Raw genomic sequence first — 16697 nt, 5'->3', positions numbered from 1 at the left:
AATATTCCAAATTTGGCCTTACCAATGCCTTGTACAATTTTAACATTACATCCCAACTTCTGTACTCAATGCTCTGATTTATAAAGGCCAGCGTTCCAAAAGCCTTCTTCACCACCCTATCTACATGAGACTCCACCTTCAGGGAACTATGCACTGTTATTCCTAGATCTCTCTGTTCCACTGCATTCCTCAATGCCCTACCATTTACCCTGTATGTTCTATTTGGATTATTCCTGCCAAAATGTAGAACCTCACACTTCTCAGCATTAAACTCCATCTGCCAACGTTCAGCCCATTCTTCTAACCGGCATAAATCTCCCTGCAAGCTTTGAAAACCCACCTCATTATCCACAACACCTCCTACCTTAGTATCATCAGCATACTTACTAATCCAATTTACCACCCCATCATCCAGATCATTTATGTATATTACAAACAACATTGGGCCCAAAACAGATCCCTGAGGCACCCCGCTAGTCACCGGCCTCCATCCCGATAAACAATTATCCACCACTACTCTCTGGCATCTCCCATCTAGACACTGTTGAATCCATTTTATTACTCCAGCATTAATACCTAACGACTGAACCTTCTTAACTAACCTTCCATGTGGAACTTTGTCAAAGGCCTTGCTGAAGTCCATATAGACTACATCCACTGCCTTACCCTCGTCAACATTCCTCGTAACTACTTCAAAAAATTCAATAAGGTTTGTCAAACATGACCTTCCACGCACAAATCCATGCTGGCTACTCCTAATCAGATCCTGTCTATCCAGATAATTATAAATACTATCTCTAAGAATACTTTCCATTAATTTACCCACCACTGATGTCAAACTGACAGGTCTATAATTGCCAGGCTTACTTCTAGAACCCTTTTTAAACAATGGAACCACATGAGCAATACGCCAATCCTCCGGCACAATCCCTGTTTCTAATGACATCTGAAAGATCTCCGTCAGAGCTCCTGCTATCTCTACACAAACTTCCCTCAAGGTCCTGGGGAATATCCGGTCAGGACCCGGAGATTTATCCACTTTTAAATTTCTTAAAAGCGCCAGTACTTCCACCTCTTTAATTGTCATAGGTTCCATAACTTCCTTACTTGTTTCCCACACCTTACACCATTCAATATCCTTCTCCTTAGTGAATACCGAAGAGAAGAAATCGTTCAAAATCTCTCCCATCTCCCTCGGCTCCACACATAGCTGACCACCCTGATTCTCTAAGGGACCAATTTTATCCCTCACTATCCTCTTGCTTTTAATATAACTGTAGAAGCCTTTCGGATTTACTTCCACCTTATTTGCCAAACCAAACTCGTAACTTCTTTTAGCTTTTCTAATCTCTTTCTTAAGTTTCCTTTTACATTCTTTATATTCCTCGAGCAATTCCTTTACTCCATGCTGCCTATATCTATTGTAGACATCCCTCTTTTTTCGAACCAAGTTTCTAATATCCCTTGAAAACCATGGCGCTTTCAAACCTTTAACCTTTCCTTTCAACCGAACAGAAACATAAAGATTCTGTACCCTCATAATTTCACCCTTAAATGACCTCCATTTCTCTATTACATCCTTCCCATAAAACAACTTGACCCATTCCACTCTCTCTAAATCCCTGCGCATCTCCTCAAAGTTAGCCTTTCTCCAATCAAAAATCTCAACTCTAGGTCCAGTCCTGTCCTTCTCCATAATTATATTGAAGCTAATGCTATTGTGATCACTGGACCCGAAGTGCTCCCCAACACATACATCTGTCAGTGCTGAATACTGAATACTTATAGAATGCTGAATACTTATAGAATTTTTATTTTGGAACCATACTATTATGCTATGGTGCTAAATAAGGCAATTTTTCATTTTGTCAGTGACAATGCATACTCTTTTCTCAACTGGTGGATTGTTTTTAAGTAGCCAGTTAAGAACATCTTGCACGTGATAATCCTCCATACGGTGCTCTGATACTCCTGATGCGTAATGCTATTCATAATAAGAGCACTGAACATTTATTCATAATTAACTAATTTCTTGCACATGTTCATCAAGGATTAATTTAAAGATTGAATTTCTTTAAAATGTCAATTGTGTCCTACTGAAGACCCACCAGTAGCTAATTATTTTAAATTATGCTGCTAAAGATTGTGAAATCAGATTTTTATAGGTCTTTGAATACTAACTGCAAATGTTGAAGTTAACTTGAGTTCAAAAAGTCTCATGATTGGAAAGGTAAAGAGAACAGTTTTTAAAATTGATATATGGATTTCCTTTACTGCTTAGCACCAGTCAAAAAGCCACCTCCACCAAAGGAAGTCAACGATAAAAAGCCACCTCCACCAGAGAAAGATAAAAAGGATGAGGAGACACCAGAGAAAGAAAAAGATGAAGCCAAACTTGATGAGGAACTTGGCTGTGACATCCTTGGTTGTAAATTCAAGAGGCATCCAATCAAGAAATTTGTACAGCAGCTAAAAATACCTGAAAGTATTGACACATTTTCAGGTAACATGTTAATCCAAGACATTTTTAAACTGTAAATTGAGTGACATATCAAATTTTTCAATCAGTTCCCGATTTTATCTGATTCATCAAATAATTGAAGTTTCACACATTTGTACTTCAAACTTGTTGCAAAGATTTGGTTACTGTAGTCCAGTAGCGGCATTGATCACTTGTTTTCTGGTGTAAAACTTCAATCTTTATGGCCAATAATTTAATTGGGAAGATAGAAAAAACATGTTTCAGGTGTGTTAATAATAATCATTCATTAATTTTTCATAATATAGATCACATTGTAAAACTATTTGGGTATGAAATGTTCAAGTATTCTGTGAATCATGTGATATTCTAGCACTGCAAATATGGAGGCTAGACACCATTTTATGAACAGGAAATAGTTGAGACTTGTGGAATAATTTAATTGTTCAAGAAGATCAAAAATCACAAATGTCTAACATGGGAAGTACTGGTTAAGGTTACAACAGGAAAAATGAACTCCGTGAAATTTGTAATATTTTAGGAGTTTGGAAAATGAGATGGGAAGTTAGTTGTATTGTGATCATGGTTAACAGATCTTTTGCTTTCCATCATTTCTTTGCTATTATCCCAAAACATTTCTGAAATAATAACAAAAAGCTGATTTAAATTTACTGTAGGTCATGTTTCTTCACCACAGAAAAGAGTTTTTCTGTCTTTTTGTGTGAGAAGAGAGCTCTAAAATTCCATTTCAACTATGAGCTTTGGTTAGGACTCAGTGGCGGAATCCACACAGAGTAGCTCTGCAGATTTTATCCCCAGTGCATAGGCACCTCTTGGTGCTCAGGATGTGACCCCATCAACAGAAGCACAAGTTGCATCCTTGATGAAAGAGATGAACGGGGGTGATATAAGAAACTGTAGGAACCAGACTGCCTTTCAGCACATGGAGAAAGGTTTGCAAGATCAAGTCTCCCAACAGAAAATCTTTTGAAGGAACTCAGCAGCATCAGTGAACAGAAAGCAATTGTCAACCTTTTGGAGCAAAATGCTTCATCAGGACTAAGAGTGGAGAGGGAAGGGATAGCAACCTTAATGGTACTCTGGCCGTCATAAATAAACATCCGACAGGTTTTTGCGATCTATGTCAGGAGACTGAAACAGTAGAGCATATCCTTATTTCATGCAGGAAATTTGCACAGGAAAGACAACAAATGCTACAACAATTACGCAAAATAGGACTGGTAGAGAACAGTGTTAAAGGTTTATTGGAATGTGGGGAGAGTGATCAGGGGAGGAAATGGTTGTTTAGTTTTTTTAAGGGTGATGGGACTGGAAAGACAACTTTAGGCAGCCAAGTGAATGGACAATGAGGGACTGTAAATCCTGAAGATGGCAGTAATGCAACAGTGTGGATGCCAACTGCCATAAAAACTCAAGGAAGAAGAAGAAGGGAAGGGAGTGGTGAGGCATGGCCAGTGGGTGATTGGTATACCAAGGAGCCATAAAGGATGATGAACAGATGGAAGGGTGGGGTTGAGTTGAGGTCAGAGGCAGAGCCAAGAAGATGATTGGTGGATAGGCAGAGGCAGAAAAACAGACAAAACACATGGAGCTAAGAATGGGGGGGGGGGTAAATTTGGAGACCATTGCTGGAATTTGATAAGCAGGAACACAGTTAGCAGTGATGAAATGTGTTAAGGAAGGAAGGTGATAATGGAAGCCATTATGGAGAGGTAAAGTCAAAGATCTGGGAGGGGCATGCACTAGGCAAAATATGTGGGTAGTAGCTGGATGGAACCAGAAGAGAGATGAGGATAAAATGTGTGATGGGCAGGAAGGGGTGTGTATGGGAAAGAGAACAAAAGTAGGAGGACTGGAAGGGGATTATAAGGTGTGGGGGGTGCTAAAAGGGAATAACAGATGGATGTTTCCTGAAATTAGAGAATTCAGTGTACAACCAATTGGGTTTGGACTACCCTAGCAGAATGTGAGATAATATTCTCTTATTTGCACTGGGTTTTACTCTGGCAGATGGACCAATTGATTTGGGAAAGGGAAGGGGAATTGAAATGGAATGCAACTGAGAACTTGGAATGGTCATTACAGAGAGAGAACCGGTATACCGCAAGCCTGTTCACTAGTCTATGCTTGGACTCACCTTTGGAGAGAAGGCGACGTCAGGAGCAGCAAGTGCAGCATTTGAGGTTGGAGAAAGAGCTGCTTAGACCCTAGAAGGTGGTGAGGGATATGGCATAAGAACAAATGTAGCACCTCCTGCAGTTGCAAGGGAATGTTCTGCAGGTCAGACACAGCTGGGTGAATGGGCTGAGGTGAATGGGCCAGGAGGTTAAGGTGGAATTTGGTAAGTAGAACACTATGAGGGGTGAGTGCCTTTTTAAAAGCACAGCAGCTGTAATACCTATTAGTGTTCAGGTTCCAGAAGTATGGGTACAATAAAAGATCAGTGTGCTCTGGAGAAGTGAGCTGTCAATGTACCTAAGAAAGTGAGTTAAGGATTTGATTGAGTGTCTATTATTTTTCTACCCTAAAACTGCTCTGTTCAGAAATACAGGTAGCTAAATAGCTCATTAACTGCTAGACAAATGTTAAACTACACATCAGCTGTTTCCGCTGGGTGAGCTTACTGAATGACCAATGCAGCAATATAGAAAGTGCACATCAGATATACAGTATTTATGCTACCTAAAAACTAGAACACAGTAGATTCCGGTTAATTGGGCCATTAGTTAATCAAGGCAGCTGTTTATTTGGGACAACTCAAAGAACAAAAACAAATTGAGAAAATAAATGGGATTCCCTTTGTTTATTTTGGACACCATGCCACTTAATCAGATAGGAGACTGTTGCCAAACAGTTTTAACTAGTGACAGTCACGTGCCTTTCTGCGGCCGTTAGACACTATACTGTGCCTCGAGGGACATCTGTGTTCAAAAAGTAGTGCTTTTTCTCACTGATAGTTGGTGTGAAATAAGCAGTCACACAATTTAGTACTGTTTCGTTCACTGTGGTTTCAAGCATTCAGGCTTGGAGATACCAGAAACAGCCAGGAGTGAAAATAGAATAATCTCACAACTTCACCAAGTTAGGAACTACAAAGAATTTGAAGGTATCAACAATCATCTTGTTTATTACAATGAAAATGCAGATTTGGAGGACGCCACTGTTGAAAGTATTGTATGAAGGCAGCCATTATCCACAGTTAGTGTCTGCGCTGATTTTGTTCATTTACAGTCAATCAAAAGAACACAAAAGCATACAGTAAATCAATTTCTCTGATAGCTATTAGGAACAAATACACAATTTTTTAGTACTGTAGTGTTATTTGTTCAGCATTTCATTTAAATACCTAATTTGTTACTTAGTTAAAACTCATTTGTCTTTTTTACATTTTTTTAACAATTTCCTTGAAACATTAGTTAATTGGGGCAGTCGCTTAATTTGGCCAAAAATATACTGGTGCATATGTGTTCCAATTAACCAGCATCCAGTTCATTTATCTCCCCAGGTGAATATGGCTGTGTATTAACATATGCTCTGTGTCATAGGCACCACTTACAGGCTGCATTGGGAATAGCAGTGAAAATCAAAGTGTCAATACACTGGGCTGAACTTTAACATCACAATGTACAGTGTCGCAGGGACTGATGCTGTGTCATCTATATCAACAGTCCGGATTAATAGGCTGAAAAATGGCAGATGGGATTTAAAGCAGACAAGTGTGAGATGTTGCACTTTGGAAGGACAAAGCAGGGTAGGCCTTACACGGTGAGTGGCAGGGCACTGAGGAGTGTGGTAGAACAGAGGAGTCCGGGGATACAGAAACATAATTCCTTGAAAGTGGCTTAGGTATAGATAGGGTTGTAAGGAAAGGTTTGGGCACATTGGCCTTCATGAATCAGGTATTCAACACAGGAGCTGGGATGTTATGTTAAAGTACAAGACATTGGTGAGGCCTAATTTGGAGTATTGTGGGCAGTTTTGTCACCCACCTTTTTACAGTCATTCCATTTGTTCTCTTCACTGTTAAGAGTCATAGAGTCATAGAAAAGTACAACACAGAAACAGGCCCTTCAGCCCATCTCCTCTGTACCGAGCCATTTAAACTACCTACCCCCTTTGATCTGCACTGGGTCGATGGGAGGAGGCAGTTTAGTGCGCCTCTCCATAATCCCTTTCTTTTATGCAGATGGTTGTGCAGCTAACAGAGCTGTAGTTTCACAGCTCCAGTGACCTAAATTTAGTCCTAAGCTCTGTTACTGTCTGTGTGAGGTTAGCTTGTTTCCTTGTTGGCTTACTTCCGGTATCTGTTTCCTCTCAAATTCCAAAGAATTGTAGGTTAGTATGTTAATTGGCCACTGTAAATTGTCCTAGTGTGCCGGAGCTATAACAATGTGGGAAGAATAAAATGGAATTAGTGTAATGGCAGAAGAAATAAAGGTGTGGGCTATTTTCTAAATGGGGCAAAGATTCAAAACTCAGAGGTGCAAAGTAACCTGGGAGTCCTTGTGCAGAACTCCCTAAAGGTTAACTTGCAGACTGAGTCAGTGGTAAGGAAATGCAATGTCAGCATTCACTTTGAGAGGACTAAAATATAAAGGCAAGGATGTTTTACTAAGGCTTTTAAAGGATTTTTTCAGACCGTACTTAGAATATTATGAGCAGTCTTGGTCCCCGTTTTTAAGAAGAGATGTGCTGGCATCAAAGAGGGTTCAATAGAGATTTATGAGAATGATCCCGGGAATGAAAAGGTTAACATATGCGAGTGTTTGATGTCTCTGGGCCTGCACACGCTGGAGTTTAGAAGTATGAAGGGGGATCTCAATGAAACCTATTGAATATTGAATGTCCTAGACAGAGTGGATATGGAAAGAACGTTCCCTATTGTGGGGGAACCTAGGTCTGGAGGGCACAGCCTCAGAATTGAGAACAGAGATGAGAAAAGTTTTCTTTAGCCAAAGGATAGTGAATCTTTATCATTGGCGTGCAGGCTAAGTTATCAGGCCTACTTAAAGTGGATAGATTCTTGATTAATCAGGGTGTCAAAGGTTATGGGGAGAAGGCAAGAGAATAGTTTGAGAAGTATATTAGATCAGCCATGATGGAATGAAACTGACTTGATGGGCCAAATGGCCTAATTCTGCTCCTATGTCTTGTGATCTAATGATACTGACTCTCTGAATGTAAGAAGCAGGCTGCTTTCCCTTAGTGGATCTATTGTTCATGCTTCTTAGGGTCTTCCGCCCAATCTTAAACAATGGAATCTTAAGCAGATTCCTTGCTGTAGTGAAAAATCAGAATTAAAAATGTATTTCACAGTTAGTACCTCCCAAGGGTGGAAACTGAACTTTACACATCACCCGGTTTCTGCAGAACTCACTTCAACTGTTTTGAAATAACCCTTTATGATAAGTTATAAAAGCAAACCCTTTTTACAGAATAATTTAATATTGCAACGGTGAAGATGCAGTACATTGGCAGATTTGTTCTTCTCTTCTCCAGCCTCTATAGTAATGTCGCTGCTAAAAAAGCTAATTGACAAGCTCCAAAAAACTTACGTGCATTGACTGAGCCCATTTTGGTTAATATCGCTTTAAATGGGCCTTCCATGAAATTCGCAACTTTCTCTCCTAAAGGGCCTGTTGCAGTTAACATAGAAACCAATGGGTTGGATATGACTTCCTGTCACAGTACCATTTTCAGGCCATTTGAACTCTAAGCATTCACAAACCTGAGCACTCAAAGAAGCTGGAATTTAGACTGACACTGAAATTTCTAACACACCAGCACAAGCAACTGGAAAACTTAAGTTCAAGGTATTTATACTGCTTTGAAATTCCTATCTTTTATTCTAATTATCAATTATTGTGTTTCAGATCTGCATTACATGGTATGGATGTGTTTTGTGGTACTTGCTTGGAACTGGAACTGCTGGTTTATTCCCATGCGCTGGGCTTTCAATTATCAGGATCCACAGATTCTTTCCATCTGGTTAACTATAGATTATATCTGTGATTTCATCTATCTGCTGGATATGTTGGTGTTCCAGGTCCGCTTGCAGTTTGTGAAACAGGGAGACTTAATAGTAAGTTTAACTTTCATCAAAATAATCATTCAATTGCATCAGTTTATCTGACATATATGGCATAGAATCAGCCCAAAACCCAACTATTCCATGATGATATTCATAGTCCAGTAAATCTTTCAAAGTAAGCTTGATATTTTTGGAAGTATTAATAGAAAATGCTAGAAATATTTAGCTTTGTCAGGTAGCATCTGTGAATGATCAGGGAAAGTTAGTATTTCAGGTCAATGGTTTTTCACAAGAACTGCAGAATTTTCTGTTTGTATTTAGAATGAGCGGTCAACAGACTGAAAGTGTGTTTATCCTGTGTCGAGCTAATGAACCCTGCCATTTATTTACTCAGACCAAATATATAAACATCGATTTTAAACTATTTTTAAACAGCCTGTGTTTTTCATAAAAGGCTTATATGAATAGCTGATTTTTATATAATTATTTCCCATTTACATGGCAGCACTTCTGAAATAATCATTTCTGCTTTATTTCCTCTGTTACAGTACATTACTCTTTTTCCTCATTAGCTTTTGTATAAGTTATTTGAAAATATTGAACAAAATTCCCCTCTGGGGATGTACAAATAGGAAATTAAGCTACTAACTATTCACTATGCTACTGCAGAAGGAGCTGTGCCATTGTTGCCATGGTAGCTAGCTTACTAATGATTTCAGCTCATTCAAAGTGTCCAATCTGTCAACTGATGTAGAGTTCTTCCAGGTTTGTTTTGTCATCTTAAAACATGTAAAGAGAAAAGTATTGCATTTAAATAGTGCATATCAAGATCTTCCAAAACCACTTGAAGCCAAGTAAAAACGTTATTACTTTAAATGTTAATACACTTATAACATAGCAAACAAACATTTAACAGAATCCCACTAATAGCCGTATGGTAATGACTGGTCGTGAAATTTGAAATGAACCTACCCAACAGCTGTGGATTCTGAGTTGTGTGTATTCAAGACTAAAATGTTGGAATATTGGATTATAGGGAACCAGGTAGGAAAATGGGATTGAGATCAGTGATGAAATCGGTCTCAATCTTATTGAATGCTAAAGCAGGTTCAAGGAGTTGTCTGTCCTACTGCTGTTACCATTGTGTTCTATGTCTCATTCTAAAGGTGTTTTTTTTTTACCAACATTGAAGGTTTGTTCAGTGCTGCAGAGTAATGGCAGCTTAAATTTTTGTGTTCAAGTCTTTGGCAAGGGATTTAAATACACCATTTTCTGATTCAGAGGTAATGGCATTATTACCCAGTCTATGTCAATCCCACCAACTCAGTATTAAGATGCTTAGCAAAATTGCGTATATCATATTAATACTTCTCCACCAAAGTATTTTATTAATAGTGCTTTCATTTGCGGCACTCATCTGAGTGTAAAAGTGATAGAGTATCTTTAAACACAGTAGAAAGCATAATTGTGCATTGCTCTTAACAAAACTGTCTTCTTATATAAATACTAAACATATTTTGCTATCTAACATAGTTACTAAAAATACAACCTAACTATGGCCAGTAATTTAATTTGGCTGGCACACAACAGAAGTGTGAGATACTGATATATCATATGGACATACCAGCAGAATTAACATTGTCACTCAAAATTTCCATAAAATTTAGAATGAGAAAAAGTTGGGGACTTGCACTTGGTTAGCACCATAAGGACATCTGGAAATCTTTTGTGTCCACATAATTACGTATGAAATATCACTATTGCAATGCAGGAAAATGCAAGAGTTCTATTCATAATAAATCTGACATTTAAAAAGTTTTTTGGTGTTCGGATCACAAGAATGTTGGCCAGGAAATAAGGAAAACTTAATGATTTTTTCAAAACCAACAGCTTTTTATGCTGGAAAGGTTTTTCTGAAAATCTAACTAAATCTCTAACCACAAAGCACTGTTTCAATGCTGATTTAATATGTCATCTTTGCTTAGCATAGCATGCAGTTGTAGCAGAATTAAATATTGGCACCAAGCACCCAGCGCTGGACCTATCCTTAGGGGTAGACATGGGAAATGTTACAAAAATGGATGTAATCTGCAGATGGAGTTAGAAACTAATTTCAGAATTAATAAGGACTCCTGGTTATGAATAGTCTGTTTCAGTTTCACTGGTAATCTTGTGGTGGCATATAATAAATGTGCTAGACACAGATTCCATGATTTTTCACCTCTTCCCTTTTTCACAGTAGGTTTGTATTGGTTGCCTTCCAGCCCACAAGATATGAATTAGAATCTAGGAAATTCTGAAAATTTAAAACAATTAAATTTGCTATCTCTGTAGACATCTATTTAAAATCCTTCAGCTATTGGCCAACAAGTTCAAGACATACATATATTTGTCATTAGTCTTATTAATACCTTATTTTTTACTGATATTAAATTACCTTAGTTCCTTATACATTCTAGGCTTTTTGTTTTCCACAATGATGTCAAAGGACCACATATACAGTAAGTAGAAAGCATGAACTATCATAATATAATCACTTGTGGAACCAGAGTAACCAACACACTTGACAACATTTATATCATCATCAAGAACACTTACTATGCCATCCCAAAATGAGTGTTCAAGAACATCTTCAATCTCTCTCTGCTGTAGTTGGAGGTTAGTGACAGTCATACCAGAGCCCACGAACAGCAGCGTGAGCTGCCTCAACGACTGTCACCTCGTGACACTCAACTCCTGCCTAAACAAGGACCCGGACCTGCTACGATTTGCCTGTCGCCTCAGTAGATTTACAGCAGATGCAATCTTACTGGCTTTCCATGCTTTGAAAGGGAGAACACAATTACAGCTGTGAAGATCCCTGCTGCACCTGATGACCCCGTGATCTCCGTCTCAGAGGCCAATATTAGGCTGTCTATAAAGAGAGTGAACACTCACAAGGCAGAAGATCCCAATGGAGTACCTGGTAAGGCTCTGAAAACCTGTGCCAACCAACTAGCGGGAGTATGCAAGGACATTTTCAACCTCTCACTGCTATGGGTGGAAGTTCCCACTTGCTTCAAAAAGGCAACAATTATACCAGTGCCTAAGAAGAATAATGTGAGCTGCCTTAAAGACTATCACCCGGCAGCACTCACATCGACAGTGATGAAATGCTTTGAGAGGTTGGTCATGACTAGACTGAACTCCTGCCTCAGCAAGGACCTGGACCCATTGCAATTTGCCTATCGCCACAATAGGTCAATGGCGGACGCAATAGGACAATGGCCCTCCATACGGCTTTAGACCATCCGGACAACACAAACACCTATGTCAGGATGCTTTTCATCGACTATAACTCAGCATTTAATATCATCATTCCCACAATCCTGATTGAGAAGTTGCAGAACCTGAGCCTCTGTACCTCCCTCTCCAACTTGGATCGTCGACTTCCTAACCGGAAGACCACAATCTGTACAGATTGGTGATAACATATCCTCCTCGCTGATGATCAACACTGGTGAACCTCAGGGGTGTGTGCTTAGCCCACTGCTCTACTCTCTGTATACACGTGACTGTGTGGCTAGGCATAACTCAAATACCATCTATAAGTTTGCTGACAAGACAACTATTGTTGGTAGAATCTCAGATGGTGGCTAGAGGGCATACAGGAATGAGATCTGTCAACTAGTGGAGTGATTCCGCAGCAACAAATTGGCACTCAACGTCGATAAGACGAAAGAGCTGATTGTGGACTTCAGGAAGGATAAGACAAAGGAACACATACCAATCCTCATAGAGGGATCAGAAGTGGAGAGAGTGAGCAGCTTCAAGTTCCTGGGTGTCAAGATCTCTGAGGATCAAACCTGGTCCGAACATATTGATATAGTCATAAAGAAGGCAATACAGGGGCTATATATTATTAGGAGTTTGAAGAGATTTGGCATGTCAAGAAATACACTCAAAAACTTCTATAGACGTACCGTGGAGAACATTCTGACAGGCTGCATCACTGTCTGGTGGGGGGGGGGGGGTTGGTGGCTACTGCACAGGACACACTCAGTGATTCAGGAACAGCGTCTGCCCCTCTGCCATCCAGTTCCTAAATGGACATTGAACCCGTGAACACTACCTCACTTTTTTTAATATACAGTATTTCTGTTTTTTGCATGTTTTTAGATCTATTCAATATACCTATACTGTAATTGATTTACTTATTCATTATTTTTTTCTATATTATGTATTGCATCAAACTGCTTCTGCTAACAAATTTCATATCACATGTCGGTGATAATAAACCTGATTCTGATTCTGTTTCTGCACCTCAAAGATGTGTACTTAGCCCACTGCTCTATTCTCTCTAAACCCACAACTGTGTGGCCACGCACAGCTCAAACACCATCTGTATATTTGCCGACGACACAACTATGTTGGCAGAATTTCAGATGTTGTCAAGGAGGTATACAGGAGCAAGATAGATCAGCTAGTTGAGTGATGCCACAGCAATAGCCTTGCATTCAATGTCAGTAAGACCAAGGAACTGATTGACCACATGAAGGGAAGTCGAAGGAATACACACCAGCTCTCATCTAGAAATCAGCAGTGGAAAGGGCGAGCAGTTTTAAATTCCTGGGTGTCAAGATTTCTGATGATCTATCAAAGGCCCAACATATTGATGCAATTACAAAGAAGGCACAACAGCGAATATTAGAAGTTTGAGGAGAATTGGTACATCACCAAAGACACACACAAATTTCTACTGATGTACCATGGAGAGCATTCTGTCTGCTTGCATCACTGTCTGGTATGGGGGGGGGGGGGGGGTGGTTGTTACTGAACAGGATTAGAAAAAACTGCAGGAAATTGTAACTCAGCCAGCTCCATCATTAACTCTTGCAACCCAGGCATCGAGGACACCTTAAAAAGGCAATGTCTCTGAAAGGCAGCGTCCATCATTAAGGATGCCATGAACTAGGACATGCCTTCTTCTCATTGCTACCATCAAGGAGAATATACAGGAACCTGAAGATACATAGTCAATGTTTCAGGAACAGCTCTTTCCTCTCTACCATTAGATTTCTGAATAAACAATGAATCCACAAACACTACCTCACTATTTTCCCCTATGTTTTTGCACTACCCTTTTAATTAATTTCACTGACCAGTTTTTATGCAACTTAGTTGTACTTAAATGCAATGCAATTAAAAATATTGTGCGTAGGAAAACATTGTTTTTTTTTTGCTTTGGTGTTATGACAAACTACCACGTATGACAATAGTAGAGGTAGTTGCATTAAACTGAGCCTGGGTATTCCTATCTTTAGCTCCTTGCTTCTGGTGACATTATGGAACTGATGCATTCAATAAAGCATATCTCTTATGGCAGCAGCACCATCTGTAATGCCAGCTTTCATTTGATTGACAAATGCAATTTTGACCCACAGCAAGCAAGTTGTCCCACTTAGTGCCTTGGTAAAGATAGCCACATTTGTCCCACTTTCTTGACTGTGCTGCAATGTCAGTCCAATCCTTTTATGACCTTAATTTCATTTCAGCTAACCTTTAGTGTGCACGTAATTCATTATGGCAATCTTTTCAATGAGTTATATTGAAATAAAGTACCTGTGTCAACATTACCATAAAAGCCATTTATAGGAAGTTAGTCCTTTTATCTATTGTGATAACTGTCTGTAATAATTTCCATTTAGGAAGAAGTATATAATCATAGTTTATGGTTTTTGAGAACTGGCAGTAACAATACACAAACATATTTATTTACTCCTTTTTTGAAAATTTTAATGATGCAAGCAGGATGCATGTTGGGAAGGTTATTAACATGTGTGAAAATATTCTGCTGGAAAGATCCTTACCACTTTTGTAGTCACCTTGTATTCATGAAACTTCTTGCTAACACCTTTTTATGCCGGGGGAAGAGTTAACACTCATTGCATACTTTCTGCTTACCATTCGCAATTCAACAGAGCTGTCCTTTTCACAATTGAGGCCATTAACCCCTCCATGTCATCAGCTCTGAAATGCAATGTATAAGAAAACTGTTAAGTCATTTATACTAATTATTTTCACAAAGTGTGCCGGTCCTCGTGACGCCATTGTGCATTTGTTAACATGAGAAATACAAGTAGCCATTAACTCTGCTGATGCTACATTCCTGACAATGGAGTGAAACTTTCGATGTATATATCAAAAAATTGCATGTTCCTATCCAAATAATTTAATTAAATAGATCTGATATTGCAAGGGATTACCTGTTCCAACAAAACATTGTAAACAAATGTGATGTAAGATTGATTCAAGTGAAATTTATGAACCCGTGATGTTAAATAAATACGTAGAACTGGTGGGTAATAGAACAAGGAGTGAGGTAAGGTGGAATTCCCAAATGAAACCTTTAAATGCTGGAATGGCTGAACCTTTCAGGGGCAGAATCAGTAGTGGGGGTGGTGATGAATAGTGAATGTTACCAATAGCTGTTTTGATTGGTAGGAAGCTGTTGCAGAAGCTTTACATGCAATTTTGTGCTGCTGTTCGAAGCGCTTTATATCATTCCCATAATTCACAATTAAAGGAAAGGAATAATTTATGGTATGATAATCTTCCGAAAGGCTGACCTGCAATTTGGATTAAAGAGCCAGGGTGCAAAATTTGACCAAGGACCAGAAAATAGGATTTGTGGTGTTTGTTGTTTGACAGACAACAGAGAAATACATATTCATAACCCAAAGAAATACATTCAGAAATCTGAGGTGAATCAATAGAAAATAAATTCTACCATTGCTCAGTAGATGTAGAAAAATGTAGTGTATAGAAATATTTAAAATTGACAGAAGTTATGAAGGGAGCTAAAAGATGTACAAGATATTGTACATGGAATACAAAAGCCAGTAAATCAGGCTAGACCATTATAAAATAATTGGGTCTCAGCTGTTTCAAGAAACTATAAAATTAGGGATGATATCAAGCTCTTTGGAAGGTATACAATAGCTGAGAGTTTACTAAGTGACGAGAGATTTCTGGTTTGTTGTGTGGCTAGATAAATTGGACCAGTAAGAATACTTAAATGATAATTTGATTGAGGGATTCAAATCATTGCAAGTTTTTATAGAAGAATCCACAATAAGAAGAATCAGAAATCAGACACTGCAAACCAAATGTAATTAGCAGAAGAGACAGAGAAGAGATAAATATTTTTTACCTATACCTAGCAAGCTGCTATCCTTTGCTTTACACTGCTGGTAGGGTAATAAATGTTGATTCAATAGTAACTTTCAAATGAGAATAGGATAATAGCTCAATAGTAAGAAATTTTCAGAGTTATCAGGAAAGGTTAAGGATGGTGGACTTCTTGGAAAATTTTTGCAAAGGGTTTACACAGGCAGAATGGGACAAATGGTTTAATTTCATGCAGCAAGGTTCTAATATTCCAACATAAATCCATTTTTTTCAGAAATGCAGGAAAGGAGAGAAGTACTGCCAGTATATTGGGAAGTTATAAGGAGGGGAGGAAGACCATGTCTAGGAACAGTGCACATCATCAGAAATGCAGCAGAAACACATCTAGCCCAAAGAGCACTCCAAACAATACTTGTCTAATATGATTATATTTGAAGGCAGAGCAAAGACAGAGCTTTGGTGCCTGTTGCTGCAAAGTCACAACTGAAAATGTAATAAGCATTTATGGTGCACAAGATCAGCATATATCAATTTTTGTTCTCCCAATAGCACCAGTTTTCTGTGTCATTGTGCACAATGGGAATTTCAATGTTATTTTCCATTCACATTGGTAATGACAGAAGCTTGTGGGCTTTAACACATTTACAAAGACTGGAAAGTGCAATGAGCTGTTAGAAGGATATTTTATTTTGCATCTGTTGAAATTACAAATGATTTGAGAATAATCTCTTCTGATTTTAGATGAGAAAATGGCAAATATATTTTGTTCTCCTGTATTAGATTTCTTAGTATTCAGAAGTATTAAAGAGGTGAGCAAATTCTAAATATGTAATTCTATAATACTGATTTTGTAATTTATTCATTTTCTTGCTGTTTTAGAGTGATAAAATAGAAATGAGAAAACACTATATGAAATCATTAAAATTTAAGGTAAGCCTCATTTAGCCAAAACATCTAAACAATTAACAAATACATTTTTTATTTCTATTGCTGTTC

General features: G+C 38.5%; 1 protein-coding gene and 1 long non-coding RNA gene across 2 annotated transcripts in view; one reads left to right on the top strand and one right to left on the bottom strand.

Annotated features, from left to right (window-relative positions):
* LOC140727139 (cyclic nucleotide-gated channel beta-3-like) overlaps window positions 1-16697 on the top strand; it is a 110561-nt gene that overhangs the window by 17563 nt on the left and 76301 nt on the right. The window contains exons 5-7 of the mRNA XM_073044441.1: window positions 2282-2503; window positions 8374-8582; window positions 16581-16631. Coding sequence (XP_072900542.1) covers window positions 2282-2503; window positions 8374-8582; window positions 16581-16631 — 482 coding nt within the window. The remainder of the gene's footprint in view (window positions 1-2281; window positions 2504-8373; window positions 8583-16580; window positions 16632-16697) is intronic.
* LOC140727142 (uncharacterized) overlaps window positions 1-16697 on the bottom strand; it is a 960223-nt gene that overhangs the window by 936836 nt on the left and 6690 nt on the right. The window lies entirely within an intron of this gene.

The sequence above is a fragment of the Hemitrygon akajei genome, chromosome 1 (genome assembly GCF_048418815.1).
Source record: "Hemitrygon akajei chromosome 1, sHemAka1.3, whole genome shotgun sequence".
NCBI lineage: Eukaryota > Metazoa > Chordata > Chondrichthyes > Myliobatiformes > Dasyatidae > Hemitrygon > Hemitrygon akajei.
The sequence above is the reverse complement of the archived record's forward strand: the minus strand, read 5'-3'. Positions and strand labels throughout refer to the sequence as shown.